This window comes from Plecotus auritus, assembly GCF_963455305.1.
Source record: "Plecotus auritus genome assembly, chromosome: 7".
Lineage (NCBI taxonomy): Eukaryota > Metazoa > Chordata > Mammalia > Chiroptera > Vespertilionidae > Plecotus > Plecotus auritus.
The window spans coordinates 134,806,612-134,827,568 of NC_137774.1; the positions used below are offsets into that span (position 1 = coordinate 134,806,612).

Here is a 20,957-nt window from a genome sequence, read left to right on the forward strand (position 1 = left end):
CATATTTATAAGTAGTTCCTAAGCCAGTGATTTGGAAACCTTGCTACTCATGACTCACCTGAGGAATTTTCCCCAAACCCTGATTCCTATGTCTTAACCATAGAGATTGTTTGAATGAATCCAGGTATAAGCCAGGAATATATATTTTTCAAAATACATATTGGGTAATTATGATATGCAGCCAGAGTAGAGAACCATAGCCCTTTGACTACCTAAGAAAGTCAAGTAGTCAAAATGGAGTGATGAAATGTCCTCTATTCTTTAGGGATATTCTGGGTTAGACAGTACAGGGTAGTCAAGAGCACTAGTTTTGGAGTTTGGAGATTGGGTACCAATCTCAGTGTATCCACTTCCTAGCTGTTAGCCTTTGACAAACTACCTAATCTTTCTGAGTTTCAGTTTCTTTATTAAATAGGGACTATACTAGTAGGGCTACTGTGAGGATTTATGTAAAGCCTCAGAACAGTATCTGTACTATAGTACACAAAATGTTGGCCAGATTTATTATGGTGTACACACGTGCCATTGGATTAGTCCAGATGTGGACGGCCCTTTCTCCAGCCAACTCTTGAAGAGCTCCTGGTCCTCCAGCCAAGTAAGGATGTGAGGGAACTATTAATTGGTAAGAGCCCGCTTGCCGGACTCAGGTGCTGTGCCATACGCATCCACCAGGGGCCGCTCAAGCTACCCAAGCTCTGCGTGCAAAGTAGGCAACGCCCCTGCGCCTGCTCACTTAGAGCCTTTGAAGTCTCGCCCGTACCCCCACCAGCTTTGGGCTACAGCTCCTCTAGTGGCTATTGCAAACCAAGCCTCTGTGGCGGTACGGCAGCGCCTGGGGGACAAATATCTTCCTGCTTCTGTGGATTCTCCTTTGCGCTACTACGTTCTGTGGGCATTTCTGGGACGGCAAGTATTAGCAGCTCCATTGCGTTCTGCTCCTGAGAAGTAGGAGGAGGCAGAGGCCAGTGCAGAGTTCGGGCTGACTGTGGCCTGGGCCTGGCAAAAGGCCTTACCCTGATGTTGCGATGGCTGATCGGGGGAAGCCGAGAACCTCAGGGACTGGCAGAGGTAAACCCCTGGGTGGAGCCTGCCTGCCGGCGGAAGCTTCTGTGGGTGCTGGGATCCTGAGTCTACACAGTGGAGACCATGTTGGAGGAGGGGCTTGCGTGTTGTGAAGCCGGTTTCGGGTGGAGGAGGTTGGGTTGGGGGCAGGGGCGCCTCTTATTATTGCTACTTTGTACTTTTGATTCTCCTAAGACCCTGAGAGTTTAAATACAGTGTCTTTGTTCCAAACGGTGAGAAAACTGAAGCTGATGTGGTTCAACAACGGGCTCAAGGACACTCAGTCTTCTCCCTACTTAAGTCTCATATCCATTTAAAAAAGTATCCGACCTGCGTGCTAGAAACAAGTGGTGACTGCAACTTTACATTTTTTCGTTTACTTGGTGTCACTTCCCCTAATTGCTCAGGAAATATAAAGTTGATTTGAGTTTTTATACAAGAACCAAAAAAGATGTAATTAACTTTTAAAATTAATATTTTGCTTCAAAGTCAAGAAAATGATTTCCTAATTAATTGCTATTTTTCATTCCATAGTCAACGCTTTCTTCCTGGGACTGAATAATTGAATAGATTGTAATGAGGTTTATATTTGAAATGTTGCGAATATAAAAGTTTTGGAACTTAAAAGTACTGATGTCTGGAATTTATTTCATATGCCACCCAAGAATATAATTTGTGCTGAATTTCCTTTTATTTCTCATAGAAAATATGTTTTGACTACTAAAAATAGGAAACTTGGATTGTTGTAAATCCAGAAACCTTACTTCTCAGTCTTAACTTCCTCATATTTTTGCACTTGAAGCTTATTCTCTATTTTTTTTTAAAAGCATTTCTTATTTGAAATTAGGTGTATTTAAGATAGGCTTACATCCTAAAGATTATAGGAGAATTGTGGAAAGTTGAGTAGTCCACATAGGATATATATGACAATTCTGTATAGGCCTCATTATTTGATGAATCATAGAATTTGATTAACTAATTCTGCCATACCTGACAAGCTTTCATTTGGGGAAAGTAGTATATAGTTTTCAGAATTCTCACTTTTGATTTTCACTGCTAGAAGGGCGATGCGATAAATTTAAAAAAATGCTGCTTTGGTGTGAATTTTTTGGAAAACACTTATGCATGTTAAGTTGTATATTTCTTTATGTAAAAGTATTTCAGTTTTATAACTGCTGTGAATTTGTACATTATCCAAAGCAATGATTTGCCCTGAATTATGCAAGAACTTTGAATCTAAGCTTCTAATTTAAGCAGTGTTTCTCTGCTGGAATAATTTTGCCCATTAGGGGATGGTTGGCAATGTCTTGAGACATTCTTGCTTGTCACAATTTGGGGTGGGGTGAATTTCTATTGACATCTAATGTGTAGAAACTAGGAATGCTGTTGAGCATCCTACAATGTACAGGACAGCCCTTAACAAAGAATTATCTGGTCCAAAATGTCAATAGTGTAAAGTTTAAAAAAACTGCAGTTTAGAGGGTAAGAACAGAGGTTTTATAAAATAGTAGTGGGTTTGACTACAGAAATGGGGTTAATAAGACCTACCTTACAGAGTTATTGAGTTATATGTGCTTTGCAGTGTTTGACATATGGGATGCCACCTAATACTCTGTAAATGTTAGTAATTATCTTTATCAATGTTATTTTTTAAAGTTGATTTCATTGAATTCATTGACTCTAAATGATTTCATTTCTTCCTTTATTCATTCAGCAAACATAATGAGTGCCTATAATGGGCTTAGGCACTACTTTAGTCTGTTTTATATTTTACCCCTTTAACCTGCAGTTTTGTTTGTGCCAAGTTTCAATTGAGAAACACCCATTTAAAAATACTGAGTTGGATTGGTTCATTAATTTTTTAGGTCAGGTTTATTGAAATATAATTTCATAAAATAAAATTCACCCTTTTTCTTAATTTATTGTGACTTGAAAACACAAAAATTTATGGTGTGGATTTATGGTAAGAAAAATGTTTTGTGTTAAATTGGCAGTTGATATTAGGGGAAATAATACAGGGTGGGGCAAAAGTAGGTTACAGTTGTGAGTATACGAAACACAGAGTTTATTCTTGTATTATTATTTATTATTTTCCATGCCAATAACTGTAAACCTGCTTTTGCCCCACCCTTTATGTAGTATTAGAACAGGTTTTTAAATCTTATATTTTTAGATGTATACCATGCAGTTTTATTGCAGTATGCCTTTTATCATAAATCATTTTATCTCTTTCTCTTTTGTTTTGGCTTTTTTTCCAATACAAGAAATCTCCTTTACAGACAATAGGTGAAGAACAAACCCAGAACCCCTACACTGAACTGCTTGTACTGAAAGCTCATCATGATATTGTACGGTTCCTGGTACAGTTAGATGACTACAGGTAAGAAACTCTAGTTATTCAATTAACTATTGTTTGGAAAGAGTTCTTAGGGAATTTTATATAAAAAACAACTTCAGAATTAATCCATCTCTTCTAAAAATCTCAAAACTGATCATTAGCAACATTTAGTAGAAATTGACCTCTGAATCTTGATGAAATGCATATCCGAAGTCTTTTTTGCTCAGAAATCAGGGTGTCATATCTGATGATTTGATCCTTATTTTTGTGTTGTTGTTTTTTTGACAGCTCAAATTTTTTTGGTGGTTTTTTTGTTGTTTGTTTTTTTAGGAAGTGTATGACTTTAACATTTGGGTGGAGGTGAACTTAAATTTGACAAACAAATATGGGAAATGTTTAAGTATCAGATACCTAAGGGAATGTAATATTTTTAGTTGAAGGTGAGGTAAGTATTTAATCTGAATTTTTTGTTATTGATGAAACCCCTTTAAAATTAGTATTATTCAGCAAAGGGAATAGATTCAATAATGTCATAATAACTATGGTGATATATGGTTACTAGAATTATTATGATCACATTATAAGATATATAAATGTCACTGTGTTATATCTGAAACTAATAAAATTGTACATCAACTATAATTAAAAATAATAAAATGCACATTATTCTGTACTACTTTGGTAACATATATCATATTTACAAATAGATATAAAGGTGTGTAGGTGTTAGGACTATAGATTTAACTTATTATTGATCTGTTTATTAAACTCTTATTTAATTGTATTCTTATCCTTTGTAGCAAATATCACAATAATAATTACACAATTTAACATTTATCTTTCCCTCTACAATGTAAACCTCATGAGAATGGGAGCTATGTTTTTCTTGTTCACCACATATCCTTAGTACCTGGCACAGTGCCTAACATGTAGCAGGCAATTAATAGGTAGTTGTTAAATGAATTAATGAGTCCCTAGTCTATTAAGTTGCTTGCCATCTTAACTCCCTTACCCCATTTCTGTTGTCCTTATGAATTCTTCCACTATCACCTCTAATTGTCTCTTCTGCCTTTAATACTGTGTGTGTGTGTATGTGTGGTTTTTCTTTTCTCATTTAAAAAAAAATGTATTTTTATTGATTTCCGAGAGAGGAAGAGAAAGATAGAAACATCAATGATGGGAGAGAATCACCGATTGGCTGCCTCCCGCACTCTCCACACTGGGGATTGAGCCCGCAACCCAGGCATGTGCTCCGACCGGGAATCAAACCGCGACCTCCTGGTTCATAGGTTGATGCTCAACCACTGAGCCAAGCCGGGCTCTTTTTTCATTTTTGATTCCATGGGTGACTGCTTCTGTGATTATTCCTAAACGTGACTATCACTTCTGTTGTCTATTAACCTGTCTTCTCTCTGCTTTTCTTTTTTTTTAATTATTTTACCCCTATCGCTTCTGGCCTTTTGGCTAAGATCAACTGTAATTATTTTATCCTTTAGCTTTTATTTATTTATTTATATTTATTTTCCCTTTTCTTTTTTTCTCTCTCCACCCCGCACCAACCCTTCCCAGGCCTTCACCACTCTATTGTCTGTGTCCATATATGCATATTATCTGCTTTTCTTATGTCTTTGGTATTTAGTTGCTTTTCCCATGTGCAATGCAATTCTGACACTACCTGGAGTTAGGTCAGATTTTACAGGTTAAGGCACAGTCCTGCACAACACTTCCCTCGCCTTAGTCACTAGCTGCAATCTCCAGGGTTTCCAGGCCGCCCACACTTCTGACCAACTGGCTATATATTGCCACTTCCCCCTTATAATTTGCTAGAATGACCGACAGAACTCAGGAAAGCACTATACAGTTTATTATAAAGGGTACAATCAGGAGCAGCCAGATGAAATAGGGCAAGTTCTCGGAGATCCTAAATGTAAACTCTATTACTCAGGATCCATCACCCTTTAGCACCTCAGTGTGTATCACCAACGAGAAAGCTCACTCAAACTCTGAGCCTCTCTTCCTTCCCCAGTTTTGAGGTCAGGCTGATATCTATGGCTCAAAGCCCCAATCCTCTAATTTCATGGTTCATATTTTGCACATGGCTAGCTCCCATCCTTAAACTGTCTAGGGGCCCACCCTGGGTCACCTCATTAGTACAAACTCAGGTCAGGTCTGAGGAGCCCAGCTTCCTTCAGAAACCAGGGACAGAGTCCAGCCAAATTATTATACAACTAGAGGCCCAGTGTTGCTGGCTGCTGGCTGGGGCCTCCCTTCCCTTGGCTGCCTGTTGCCACCGCCGGCCGGGCCTCCTGTCCCCCAGCTGCTGGCCGGGGCCTCCCTTCGCACCCTCCTTGGCCTGGTGTCGCTCGCTTACCTGCTCCACCTTCCTGTTGCAGTCCTGCTCTTGTTGGGACCCATTGGGGCTGGCAGCACCTCCACTGCTGCCTGCTGCCAGCGCCATGTTGCCAATGCCTGCCATGTTCCACACCACTCCCTGGTGGTCAGTGTACGTCTAACTCCCCATCGGTTGAACTCCCGCCCGTAGGGACAATTTGCATATTAGCCTTTTATTATATAGGACTAGAGGCCTGGTGCATGGATTTGTGCACCGTTGGGGTCCCTCGGCCTGGCCTGTGCCCTCTCGCAATCCAGAACCCCACTATGCACAGTCAGGGCCGGGGAGGGACCGTGGGAGTGCTCCAGGGCATGTCTGGCCCATCTCGCCCAGTCCTGATTGGCTGGACCCCAGAAGCAAACTAACCTACTGTTCAGAGCATATGCTCCCTGGTGGTCAGTGCGCATCATAGCTACTGGTCGAAAGATCGAACGGTCGCTTAGTCTTTTATATATATAGACAAGATACTCCTCAACTTTTGCTTGAAGATTCACCTCATATATATTATTAGTCTATCAACTTTATTTTTCTGTTGTGATATAAGCCAAACAAATTATAACATGTTAACCATAGTATAATAATCTTCAGCCTTTTTGGTAATGTTTGTTGTTGGTGAGTACTAAAAGATACTGTATTTTATTTAGTCAGATCTTTGAAACTAAACATTTCTGGGAAGATAGGATTTTGAGCAGTTCAAGTTTTCTTGTACCATATTTTACCATAGTACATTTGTAGGTAGGTTAAAAAAAAACTCTCAAATAATTTGTCAGACCATAATCACTAGTATTTGAACCTTAAGGAATCCTCAAATCATTTTGCCTAAAAAAGTTAAGTAAAAAATATGTAGTTTATTTTCAGGATGTGGTCTTTAACTTTTTATATAGATTAACTGTTAAGATTCCATGTTCATTGCCATCTGCCCTCAGAAATGTCCTCTTAGCTATTCTTATTACCTAGTTAGAAAAAGACTCCAGAAAAGGCCCTCTTGTAGAATAATGATCCTTGTCCAAATGCTGATATCTGATTACAGTTTCTTCACAGTGGTGCTCATGTATGATACAGTAAATGTTCTATAAACAGCAAAAAGCTAGACAATTACATCAGTTATCTGTTTATTTTTCTGTCAAAAATCACCCTAAACTTAGTGGTTTAAAACAACCATTATATATTTAGTTCACTATTTTGCAGGATGGCAATTTGGATTAGGCTCACTGGGTAGGTTGTTTTTGTGTCTTTTTTCATCTGCATCATGGTTGGTTATCTTGGTTAGGTTTAGTTATGTATCTGTGCTTAACAGGTAGATTGGCTGGGGCTGGCAGTTTAAATGGTCTCAGTTGTAATGACTGGGGTCTCTCTCCATGTGATTGCTCCAATGCTTGTTCACATAATGATGAGGGACTTCTAATACCAGCAAAATGGCAAGCCCCAACGTAAAACTTTTCAAATCTCTGTTTGTATACTGTTTGCTGTTGTTTTATTGGCTAAAGTAAGTCAGGAGCTGGCACAAATTCAGTAAGTGGATAAATAAACTCTACCTCTTGAAGCAACTAATGCTTTTTGCAAATGGTGACATTAGGAGGGAGAATACTTTGTGGTCATGTTTGCTATCTAACAGAGTGAATCTAAATGTCTAAAATAAATGGGGGAAAAACACACCCTACTTTTTGTTTTTTTTTTTTGCAATAAAGTGAAGATATTACTACATGAATCATATTTAATTCTTTGTACTCAAGTCATTACTATGTCAAAATTTCCATGGAATTAAATATGAAGTTTTTCAGTCAGTCACAGACCTTTGGAACTTTCAATCTGTGTATTATTTTAAAATTAATTTCAAAGTGTATGCAAAAAATAACTGAAAGAATTATTATTGGTAAGAAAGACTTAAAAAATCTACAAACTATTAATATTTATTACAAATAGAATTAAGAGCTTAACATTTTCATTCTTCAACAGTTTAATTTAGAATTATCTTCATCATTGCATATGTACATTATTTATGCATTGTCAAATTACCAAAATACCTTAAATAAATATTATATTGTTACACTTTTATGTTTTTACTTAGTTTTTGTAGACATTGCATTCTAGTTTTTTGGTCAGCTGTTGTAATCCAGGTTTCACGCTTCAGGTCTTTAGATAATGTCAGTTTATTGAGAATTTTGCAGAAGGATTTTCTTGTTTTCTTGGTGGCTCAGCTAAAATCAGTGAGTGGAAAATTTTCTCAGATTGGTTTTTGAAGATACCAAATAAATCCTGTATAACATAACAGACAGCTGCCTTTTCTTTTCTTCTTCAGTATTTTTTGAACATGAAGTGAGGGTCATATTGATTGGGAGATCACTAAAGAAGGCTAAGACTCAGCAAGAGTCTTCTAAAAAGTGAACTGGGCTAAAATTATATATAATACTCTAGTGCTAAAATTATATATAATACTCTAGCATTTGAAACATTAAACTAAACTGAGTTTGTAACACATTTTAAGAGTAGTTTTTTCTGTTGCTCATTTGACCATTCCTTGCTACTCCAGGAAACAGAAAAGGTTTTATAGGATGGTGATCATGACTGGAAAAGAATTAGGTGACCCATGAAATGCCAGACTGGAGAACAAAAAATGTGCTCCTAGAATGGCTGGTGAAGCTCTATATTCATAAGAAACTACACAAACTCAGTATGGTTTGATAGTTCACAGAACAAGTAATATGCTACGTCTTTAAGAAAATATTCTTAAGCTAAGGATAACTTTCCACAAACATTCAGATAAAAGAAATCAATAGTCAAGATGGATTTCCCTAGGAAGCAGGCAATAAAATGGAGTTAAGCATGCAAAAAGTTTATTAAAAACATCAATGAAAGGGGAGAGAAGGGAGCAGGATTGGACAAGAAGAGCTGCCTCAGACTATGATACAGATCTGACCAAGTCTCTGTAAACCCAATGGGGAGCTCTGGAGAAAAGAATGACCTTTTGAGGAGTCCTGCATTGGATGAAAATAACTAGTACTTTCTGTCCTGCCTTGCACAGTCATTGGCTGAAGGTCATCCAAGAATATGCCTGTGGCTTCCACCACCTTGCTTAATTCAAGTGGCTGAGGGCCCACCTGAGAGTATGATTTTGGCTTGAAAGCTGAAATGTACCCTGAAGTCAACAGCTAGAGGTAAATAACCATGTTCATCTGGGTAGCTAGTCGTCTCTTAAAGAGGTATTTACAAGTTGAGAGGTATACTGCTTTTCCTATACAAACTATATCTTGGGATCAGTAATAATTGACGAGAGGAAATTTTTCTTTATAGAAGAATTCACACTAGGAAGAATCATAGAATTGGAATATTGTAATTTTGCAACCTCTAATACAATAACAAATTAGGCAGTGGTTGTTAATATCTCACACACACACACACACACACACACACACACACACACACACACACACACACACACCCTACTGCCAGAAATTATGTTTCCTGGTAGAGTATACAAATTGTCTATGAAGTGGCCTTACCAAAAAGTAAAAATGGAATCTGATTAAATCTCTAGATCTGTTAATTTATCAGAAATACAGGGACAGAGGTACATTTTGTTAAATGACAACACTGGAAAGTAGCTAGCAAGATCAGACTGTGAGAACTGTATAAAATAAATTCTTAATTGCAAGGAAATAATATGAAGAAGGAATCAATTGAATAAAAAAAAACATTAGAGGTATGTGAACCAATTGCAATGTAGGAATCTTACTTAGATCCACAGTAACTAACTTAAGACTTGAGACAGGGAAATTTGATCATTGACTAGGCATGTTATATCATTAAGGAATTAAAGGTTGTTAACTTTGATTGTGGTGTAAGTAGTCCTAAAAGATATATCCTTTCTAATAAAGAGGGAATATGCTGACCATCACTTCGTCACAAAGATGACTGCACCCACAGCTGAGGCCAAGTTCCCATAAGGAGCCTTAACGAGCAATCAGCAGGGACCTGAGGCTACGCCCTCCCCTGCCCCTGTGGGGCTTGACAGGGGACCCCAGGCCGAGCCCCCCACCCGGCAGGGCTTGACAGGGGACCTCAGGCTGCGCCCCTGCCCTGGCATCAAGCTGGGGTACCTCAGGCTGCACCCCCCACCCCAGTGCCAGGCCAGGGGACCTGAGGCCATGTGCCCCGCCTGGTGGGGCTTGAAGGGGGACCTCAAGGTGCGCTTCCCGTCCTGGTGCTGGGCTAGGGGACCTCAGGCTGCTCCCCCTGCCCCAGTGCCAGGCCGGGGAACCTCAGGCCGTGCCCTCCACCAGGTGGGGCTTGACGGGGGACTTCAGGCTGCGCCCCCATCCCAGCACCAGGCCGGGGGACCTCAGACCACACCCCCTGCCTGGCTGGGCTTGACAGGGGACCTCAGGCCGTGTCCCCCACCCAGCGGGGCTTGATGGGGGACCTCAAGGTGCACCCCCAGTGCTGGGTCAGAGAACTCAGGCCATGCCCCCCCCCCCAGTGGGGCTTGGTGGGGGACCTGAGGCTGCGCCCCCCTCCTGGTGCTGGGCCGGGGGACCTGAGGCTGTTCCCCCCCCCCCCCCCGTGGCAGGTTTTGACAGGGGACCTCAGGCCATGCCCCCCACCCAGCGGGGCTTGACAGGGGATCTCAGGCCATGTCCCCCACCTGGCAGGACTTGATGGAGGACCTCAAGGTACCCCCACTGCTCTGGTCTGGGCTGGGGGACCTCAGGCCATGACCCCCATCCTGGCGCCGGGCCAGGGGACCTGAGGCTATGCCCCCTGCCCAGCAGGGCTTGACAAGGGTGGGACTGGCTGAGTCTAGATCTAGCTCAATTGGGGGAAGGCGGCCGGGTCTGGGTCTCACGCGATTTTGAGGTGCATGTGGGTGGGCGGGAGGGAACTTGACTCTGGGTCCCATGGTGTGCCCCAGACTCTGACAGGAGGAAGGTTTTCGTATACATTTTACTAATTTTCTTTAATCTCTGACACTTCTATTATAGAGAAAGGGCAAATAGCAATATTAAATTATTTCCTCTAATTAATCCCCTTTTAATGTGCACGAAGTTCGTGCACTGGGTCACTAGTATTAAAATAATTACTGATGAAATGAAATATAATGACTGGGATTTGCTTCAAAATAGTATGTGTTGGGGGATTGGGTGTGGTACAGATGAAACAGTGCTGGCCATGAGTTGATAATTATTAAGGACAGGTATGAGTACCTGAGAATTTTTGTTATACAAAAAGTTTCCACTTTTATAAATATTTAAATTCTCAATAATAAATGTAAAAAAATGATGTATGTTTGTCAGAGAGGAAATAAAAATACCAATTTAAAAGGTATTTTTTCTTCAGTATAAAATAAAACTTTGTTCATTGCAGAAATCACACAGATGGACATGAACATATCAGCTTACTAAAATAATAACTGGCAAAAAATTAGAATAAAGAATGTGGTTTGGTAAATAGTGCGTTTCCTAATACGACACCCTGAGTTAGGTAGACTTATTCACTGAATCACTGGTGCAACTAGACATCTGCAAGCCTCCTACTTCAATGTAGGCTTACCTTAAACACAAGAGCAAGGCAGAATGTTTTCTCTCTGTGAACAGACAAATCCTCAGAGAAAACCCAGAAGAGTCTGAACAGACCGTGCTCAGTTCATTCTCTCAAACTCATTTATTAGGTGAGATGGGAGAGGGAGAAGCCAGGGATACTTCTTTAGTAGTTCTTTCAGGGAAACTTGAGCTCTGGGTAATGGAAAGTGGCCGCCCCCCCTCCCGCCCAACACCCCACCACTCCTCCAATGGAAGTAACAGGAATTTTTTAGTATTCTGATACTTGTAAACTTGATGTGTAGTTTAGTTTTCTATTTGTGATTTGGAGGATGGGAGAATTTACCAAGGTTTTACCTTTGCAAATGACTATGAGAACTATGAAATCTTCCCTCTTTTATTCTATTTGTGAGGACTTTAGACTTTCACATATTAGAGTTTTGTGTGTGTGTGTATACTTTTTAAAAAAATCTTTATTGTTCAGATTATTACAGTTGTTCCTCTTTTTCCCCCCATAGGTCCCCTCCACCCGGTTCCCACCCCACCCCTCCCTTACCACCCCTCTCATCCATAGGTGTATGATTTTTGTCCAATCTCTTCCAGCACCCCCCACACCCTCTTCCCCCCCGAGAATTGTCAGTCCACTTCCTTTCTATGCCCCTGATTCTATTATATTCACCAGTTTATTCTGTTCATCAGATTTTTTATTCACTTGATTTTTAGATTCACTTGTTGATAGATATGTATTTGTTGTTCATAATTTTTATCTTTACCTTTTTCTTCTTCTTCCTCTTCTTTCAGCATATAATACTGGTTTGGCGGTGATGAACTCCTTTAGCTTTTTCTTGTCTGTGAAGCTCTTTATCTGACCTTCAATTCTGAATGATAGCTTTGTTGGGTAGAGTAATCTTGGTTGTAGGTTCTTGCTATTCATCACTTTGAATATTTCTTGCCACTCGCATCTGGCCTGCATAGTTTCTGTTGAGAAATCAGCTGACAATCGTATGGGTGCTCCCTTGTAGGTAACTAACTGTTTTTGTCTTGCTGCTTTTAATATTCTCTCTTTGTCTTTTGCTCTTGGCATTTTAATTATGATGTGTCTTGGTGTGGTCCTCTTTGGATTCCTTTTGTTTGGGGTTCTGTGCACTTCCTGGACTTGTAAGTCTATTTCTTTCACCAGATAGGGGAAGTTTTCTGTCATTATTTCTTCAAATAGGTTTTCAATATCTTCTTCTCTCTCTCTTCTTCTGGCACCCCCATAATTCGGATGTTGGTACGTTTGAGGTTGTGAAGCTATCTTACACTATCTTCCTATTTTTGGATTCTTTTTTTCTTTTTGCTTTTCCGGTTGGGTGTTTTTTGCTTCTTTGTATTTCAAATCTTTGACTTGATTCTTGCAATCCTCTAGTCTGCTGTTGGATCTCTGTATATTATTTTTTATTTCAGTCAGTTTATGCTTAATTTCTAGTTGGTCCTTTTTCATATCCTCGAGGGTCTCACTAAATTTATCGGCCTTTTCTAGAAAATTCTTGAAAAATCTTATAATTGTGGTTTTGAACTCTATATCCAGTCATTTGCTTTCCTCTATTTCTGTCATCTGTGACCTGTTTCTTTGTCTCTGCATTTTGGTTGCTTCCCTGTGTTGATAGAGTGGCTTTGTGTGCTAGGTGTCCTATAGGGCCCAGTGGCTCAGCCTCCCCAGTTACCTGAGGTGGACACTCTTGGTGCACCCCTCTGTGGGCTGTGTGCACAGTCTTGTCGTAGTTAAGCCTTGATTGTTGTTGGTATCACTGGGAGGAATTGGCTGTGAGGATCAGCTGTGTCTACAGTGGGAGAACTTCTGTGCCGGAGACACCCTTATGAGGCAAGACTTGCTTCAGTGGGGCTTTGGTACTCACTGAGTCTGCCCCCTGAGTGTGTCCCTTATGGATCTGAGGAGTTGTAATCTGGATGGTCCTACTCTGACCACTGGGTACTCTGGCTCTTGGATCCCCACGGAGGTGCTAATTTAGCCTCTGCCTGAGGCCACCCAGCAGGAGCTACGGAGAGATCTGCAGATTCCTCTTCTTTGTTTGGGTTTTGGAGGTGCCCAGCTGTGAAGCAATGCAAGCTGCTGTGGGGCCTTGGGCCTTCTTTTGGATGTTCTGGGTCTCTCTGACTCAGCTGCAGTTTGTTAGGTAAGTTTAGATTTCAAAGGACCAGGCCATTCATATGCAAAAGCCTCTGTGCTCAGGTTGGATGGGGCGGAATCTCAGGGTGGAGCAAACAGCAATGGCTTTCCATCAGCCCTGCCCTAAGAGGTCCCTGGGTCTCAGTGTCCCTTGGTAATTGCTGCAAGCACCTCTGAGAGAAAGCTGCCCTCGAGTTCCACCCGCTGCCAGACAGTCCAGTTTCTCCCCGTATGAGTCTAGGTCCCCAGAGTCTCGCCGTAACTGGAGTTCAGAGCAGTCAGGAGCTGTGTCTCCCTGCGGATTGAAAAAGCCAGCTGCGTACTCAGTTGCCAGCCCTCTCTGCACGCGCGCCTCTGTACTTCTGCCTTTACTTCCGCACCTCCTCTGAGTCTCAGTGTGCTTTTCTCTTTCCTTCTAGTTGTAGAATTTCCACTTAGCCAGCCTTCCTGTGGTTCTGGGTGATGTCAGTTTTGTCTTTTAGTTGTAGTTTTGAAGTGGTTGTGTGAGGCAGCAAGTTCAGGTGTTTACCTATGCCACCATCTTGGTTTCTTTTCTATACTTTTTGCTTAAGGAAAAAAATTTTTATGTTTTCATATATGTAATGAAAGAATCAGTGGTAATGTCTATGGCTCCTGAAAATGCTTTGAAATTCCCTTAAAGTTCTATTAAAAATCTACATCTCTAATTTTCTTCAAGTAGTTCTAGCATACAAGATAAGTAAAAATCCATTTTAAATGAAAACATTATTTTTCAGTTTTGTCTGGTTTCTGGTATTATAGAAGCATTTTTTAACTGTATTTTATTTTAAAAAAGATACACTATTTTATCTGCATCATGTATTAGAAAGTACTATGGGTAATTAGTTAACCACAGAAATTTTTTTGTCATAATAATGTTATATTTTTATATTTCCAGTGCTTTATCGTTATGTAGATATTGAATACAGGAGGGTTTATGTTCAGATTTATGGCTATACTTTTTATTATGTCCTCTAAGGTTATATTTGAATCTGTAGCACCTTTGATTGAATTGAAATAAATTCACATGAATAAGAGCTATTAAATATGCACTTGGGTAATGGACATAGGAATTATGAAAATACATATTTTATTTTATATAGATCTTTGTGAAGCTTTGCTGTTCTTTTAGCCCACAGTTGGCAAAAATAAGAGTACTTTCTCTGATATGTTGTTCAAAGGCAAGGTATTTAAAGGGAATGATTTCTATAAATTGAAAGAAGTATAAATGAGAATTCTCAATGGGTACATGATCTGGACCCTGTAACATTACTGAGTAATGTAGACTGAGCTCTTCAAAGGCAAGAACTATCTCATTGATCTTTACTCTTAGGATCCACCACATACATACATATATATTTTATAGTTAGTGCTTAATAAATATTTCTTGAAGAAATGAGTGAATCATCAACTCTCACAATAAATTAGTCTCATAATTAGGGGAAAAGAAGACGGAACATTCTATAAACTCTAATGTAGGTCTTCATTAAACCATGTTTCTACCTTGTTATGCTTGTTTTCATGCATATAGCTTTTGCTTAGTCATTTAATTATATAGTTTCAATGAATATTTTTATAAAGTTTTAAAATTTTTTTATTAATTTCAGAGAGGAAGGGAGAGGGAGAGATAGAAACATCAATGATGAGAGAGAATCATTGATTGGCTGCTTCCTGCATGCCCCCTACTGGGGATTGAGCCTGCAACCCGGGCATGTGCCCTTGACTGGAATCAAGCCCAGGACCCTTTAGTCCTCAGACCGACACTCTATCCACTGAGCCAAACTGGCTAGGGCAATGAATATTTCTAAAGACTTGGTTTCAAGTTAAAAAAACTTGAAGGCTGTAGTATATAAGAACAGGAGCATGAAAAATATAAAAGGAATATATCTTTGTGGTGAAATTCTGGTGTAAAAATTTTCAAATTTCTATTTTTGTTGTGACAATATATTGATACATTAATAATGATAAAAGTGAGATTAAGACGATCTATTTTACAGAGCTTTTGCAACTCCTTAATGTTTGCTTATTCATTGAAAAAGCATTATTTAGTGCTATAAACCTGCCAGAAATAATCAGAGATTTGTTGGGTTAGAAAGTGCCATGTTATAAAAATAAATAAATATGGCAATTACTATATTTGATTCTATAAAGTCTTTTTTCTATTTTAATATCTGTAAAATTTGAATAAATCATATAATTGATGGTGTATTTCAGTTATGCTGCATTTTTTCCCTTAATAGTACATAAAGTAATAGAATGTCTTATAGTTGATGATGTCTTAGATCTGATACAGTACCTTTTTAAATCATTAAATTTTAATATCTTGGGACAAGAACCACATTTCCTGAACATATAGTATGAAATCTCATTGAATATATTTTGTGCTAATCATTAAAGAAGCATTTATCTTAAAAACTTACCTTTAGAATGGAATATTACATTCTATTAATTTAGAATTTTTTAAAAAATTATTTTATATAGTTACATAAAATTTTATAACAATATAGCCACTATTCTTTCTTCCATTGCATAACTTAAGCCTTATTGACATTTTAATTACTCTTTTTAAAGTGGTTCATTACTTGTTTTCAGCCATTACAGTATATCTTACTGTGTTAGGAATTCTTGGGTTGAATTTTCATTTATGATTTGGAGGTGGCTGTACTATGTGCTTGACTGATTAGGATAAACTGACTTAGTTTAAGGTAAACAGATATAGTTAGTGCAGCTAGTTTTCAGTTACCCATCCTAGTAGAATGGATAATTGTAATTGGTGAATGATCTCCCAACCCTTTATTACAGTTATTTTTTTAAAATTTATCTTTATTGTTGAAAGTATTACAGATGTCCCCTTTCCCCCTCCCCACACCTATCCCCTTCCCCACTGCTCCTATCCCCTCCCCAGGCCTTCACGACACTATTGTCTGTGTCCATCGGTTATGCACATATGCATAGAAGTTCTTTGGTATAGTTATTTTATGAGAGGTAATATATAGCAAAGTTAAACTGATTTGCATTTTTAAACTTCATGAGTAGGTAATAATAGATACTGAAATGGTAGGAAAAAAAGGCAGCAATAGAATATATAAGAATTGAAAGGCCTGAGTAATCCATCAACTGGGTAATCAACCTCTGAGCAACTAAAAATTGGCTGTGATTTCATGCATTACCATTGGGCATTGTTTAGCTTTAACTTTTTTACTACTGATTGAATTAAAGTTTGAGGTGAAATGCTTTATATATCATTTCTAAACTCATGAACTCATGAGATTCAGATATGATAAAACAACGAGAAGTTAAAAATCAAGGTTAGGAAAAAGTATATTTTAAACCTGCAATCTTCTAAAATGGAGAAAAGCAATTATAAGAATTTCAAGAATCAATATAAATTGCTGTTTTATACCAATGAAAACTTAAGACCGCAAGTACTGCTCTCCCATCATCACTATACAAATAAAAATAAATTGATAGGTCTAGATAGAAACATAAGCTAGTAAAGACATCTAGCAACTATTTTTGATACTAAAGGGATTGTTAAGTATTGTAATCCAGAAAATGTATGTAATTAACCATAAGAAATTATATTTTTAATTTAAAAATAAGTTTTCTTTTTAGTATTCAGATCTTTTATGTACTTCATTATTTCATTTTGAAAATTTAAGTGTTAAGCATGGATTTTACAATAACTTTGTGTGGTTTGTAGCTTGTAACCTAGGTAGTTTTAAAGTCCCTTTCCAATGAAAAAATATGTAGTTCTATATTCAAATGCTATTAACAGACTGTCAGACTGTATTTGGCCAATTTCCTATCTACTGGATAATCTTTTAGCTCCTATAGTAGGAGATGTAACCAAATGGTTTTGAAGTGGGTACTAATTATAGGATTTGTCTGAGCCAGTGAAGACAACAGGTGCATATGAGACTTTGAAACTGAATCTGAGAAATTTGAACTTGAAGCCCAGTTTGGGGTGTTAAAGAAAACGTTACTTGACTGAAGTAGTGAAATTTTAGGAATCTTATACAGGGATAAAATTCAGGAACAAAATAATTTTTGTGTCCTAGTGTTATGGGCAAAAATAGAATATGATGTTGGCTATAAAAAGTAGTTAGAGTATTTTTACAGAGAAAGGAATAGAAATAATTAACTTATCTAAGGACATGGTTTCCTTTTTCCACTTCTGGAATATCACTCCTTCTCAGTGAAGCTGTTCCTCAGCTTGGCTTTATGTCACAAGTCAGGGTTTACATATAATTTTAAAGCAAGGAAGGACTTTAAAGTTCCTTTACAGATGTCCCTCATTCTTACATTTATTGCAGTTTATTCATTGTAACACTGCAAATGATCCCTCAGTACCTGGCACAAATCCTAGCCGGTATTCGTCAATATTTGCTAAATTAGTTTAACTTAATCTGCATTAATATTAGTAAATCAGAATATCAGTAATAAGGTTTGATGGTTCTTAGTAATCTTAGCACTTAAATGTCACCAATGATTTATTTTTTAACTTTTTTTCTCTAACTAGATTTGCATCTGCTGGTGATGATGGACTTGTAGTTGTGTGGAATGCCCAGGTGTGTATTGATTTTGTTTGATCGTGTAATAAAGATATGACTGTATAGTTGAGTATACATTCATAAACACTATCTGGGAATATACAGACAGACTAATTAATACTTGAAAAGGCATACTTGGGAAGATTTCATTTAAATTGGGAGCCAATATTTCATAATAGAAACTTCTTTAATAAAGGATTTTTTCCTGAGAAATACCAAGATGTGAAAATAAAAGTTTTAATCTTACCGAACAAAACTTACCAGCAATTATGTAATGACTCTGAAAATGAATCAAGTGTTGATTTTTGTGACAATTTTTCTTTCAAAAGTGATGATTGCATGATGTAACATGCTTCTCATGTTTGAACTTAATAGCAATATAATAAAACGCTTATTTAAAAAATATTTAAGGCTTAACCAAATTTCTCTGAGATCTCTCTTCCTGATCCTTTGGTACTCAGGTTATTCTCCTTTGAAGTATTATCTTCTCTCATGGTCTGATCTGTCAGATCCTCATTTTTTCAATGGTTTTGCCCGTGATTAAAGGAGTTCTTTAACATGTTCCCTACATTTATGAAATCTTGTAACCTTGGAAAGATTTGCAATTTGTCATATTTACATTGTGTTTTATAGTATGTTTACTACTTGGGAAGTCCATGAGAGTCTGATGGGTGGGAATAGCTGTTGCTATTAAATAGAGGTGGAGTGGAGGCTAACTTTATGAGTAGTTGATACATTATTGGTATAGATATATTTGTTGTTGTTATGCTGACTTTTTTTCCCTTCCACAACTGTATAACTGTGGAGGCTTAAATAACAAATACTTGGGTAAGGAGCTGACATTTTTTTTTCTTCCACAGCTTTATAACTGTGGAGACTTAAATAATAAATACTTGGATAAGGAGGACTTTCTATTTTTTTCCTACAGATTAAGTTACTAATATTTTTATGCTTAATTTATCCAATTATATTCTTAAAATCACGTGGAAAGAATATTTCTTTAAATTTTATATGAAATATGCTAAAATTTATATTATCTATCAGGAGATACTTAAAATTGTTTATGGCTCAGTAATTTCAAATAGAATGTATGCATTTTCTACATAGTGATTCTTCTTAGTGTTGTTAAAGTTATTTGTGAAATAATGAACCTGTTAACATTTTCATTGGTATTTCAGACAGGAGAAAAACTTTTGGAACTCAATGGACACACTCAAAAGATAACAGCTATTATTACATTTCCTTCCTTGGAAGCATGTGAAGAAAAAAATCAGCTCATCTTGACAGCCTCTGCTGATAGAACAGTTATTGTATCCTTTAGTTTGGAAGAGAGTGAAGTAGCTATAGTGACCCAAGGGACCAGTATATACATTATTAGTCTTTAGGCTCTTGGGGCCTGTTTGAACATTCCTGTTTTAGCAAAAATGATTTTGTTCTAGCTTTCATAAAACACTTCTTAAAAGCATTAGGCATCTGAAAAGTATTAGACTGAAATAGCAGGTTAAGGTGTATTATTGATGGAAACCCCATGACTAAAACTGTTCTTTCTAGAGTTACTATTATATAAAATAGATGAAATGGAGAAAATGAGCTTAAAAATACTTAGTATCTCAGTTTGCTTTTAAATTTAGGGAAATAAAGATCAGTTGGACTGGAAAATAATTTACTTTGGTTTTTTTTCTGCTCATTGTACAGCAAAAAAAAGTTAATGGCCCCAACCCATAAGAACCTTTTGAGAACCCAGTCTGACAGAAAAGTGAATTGCCATTGGCTCAGTGTTTAATATTACTATTTAGTATTTAAAAATAAAATTTAAAAAGTATGTTACTTTTCTTTCCCCCTTACTTTTAAGTAAAATTTTAAAATGTAATGGCATTTTATAAAGTGCTTACATGTGCCACACATTGTTTTGTTTTATATAAATCTATTTGATTCTTACAATAAGTATTTTTGTTCTCATTCACAGATATTAGAGGCAAAGAGAGGTTAAGTAACTTGTCCAAGGTCATTCGGCCAGTATAGGGTAGAAGGTAAGCAGTCTGACTGCAGAGCTGAGTTCTGAACCACTATATAATAATACTGCCTTTTAAAATATTTTCCTTAGGGTGGCCAGTGTTTCTCAGTGGTTAAGCAGTGACCAATGAACCAGGAGGTCAAGGTTCGATTCCCTGCAAGGCACATGCCCAGGTTGCAGGCTCGATCCCCAGGAGGGGACATGCAGGAGTCAGCCGATCAATGATTCTCTCTCATCATTGATCTCATTGATGTTTCTATCTCTCTCTTTCTCCCTCTCCCTTCCTCTCTGAAATCAATAAAAAAATATTTTCCTTAAACAAATTTAGCCCCTTAATCTTTTTATAAGGAATTTGGATTTGTCAAGGCCATAGCCAAATGCTATGGATAACTGTAATCTCTCATGACCTTTTTTTTTTTTTAAGTTACCATAGATTACCTTTAAAAAGCCTATGCTCATTGAAAATTCTGTTTAACTACAAGCATTAGTGAAACAAGTTTCAAAGTAAACCCAAAGGAGTCAGTGTTCCTCAGGCTTCTATAAACCATATACATACTTTATGACACTTAAACAAGCTTCTCAGCAAAAGTGATTTCTAGACAAGTTGCCAATAGGTGAAAACATTTTTTTAAAAATATATTTTATTGATTTTCTACAGAGAGGAAGGAGAGGAATAGAGAGTTAGAAACATCGATGAGAGAGAAACATCGATCAGCTGCCTCTTGCACACCCCCTACTGGGGATGTGCCCGCAACCAAGGTACATGCCCTTGACCGGAATCGAACCTGGGACCCTTCAGTCCGCAGGCCGACGCTCTCTCCACTGAGCCAAACCGGTTAGGGCTGGTGAAAACATTTTAAGAAAATATTTAAATGG

General features: G+C 37.9%; 1 protein-coding gene across 2 annotated transcripts in view; it reads left to right on the forward strand.

Moving 5' to 3' along the window:
• Window positions 1-731: 731 nt before the first annotated feature.
• The window catches only part of WDR41 (WD repeat domain 41), a 62,012-nt gene continuing 41,786 nt past the window's right edge, over window positions 732-20,957 (forward strand). The window contains exons 1-4 of one of the 2 annotated variants that reach the window (XM_080680282.1): window positions 732-1,068; window positions 3,327-3,442; window positions 18,037-18,085; window positions 19,246-19,377. In XM_080680282.1, the coding sequence (XP_080536408.1) occupies window positions 1,018-1,068; window positions 3,327-3,442; window positions 18,037-18,085; window positions 19,246-19,377 (348 nt within the window). In that variant the 5' untranslated portion in view covers window positions 732-1,017. The remainder of the gene's footprint in view (window positions 1,069-3,326; window positions 3,443-18,036; window positions 18,086-19,245; window positions 19,378-20,957) is intronic. The other variant, XM_080680283.1, reaches the window with a different exon arrangement.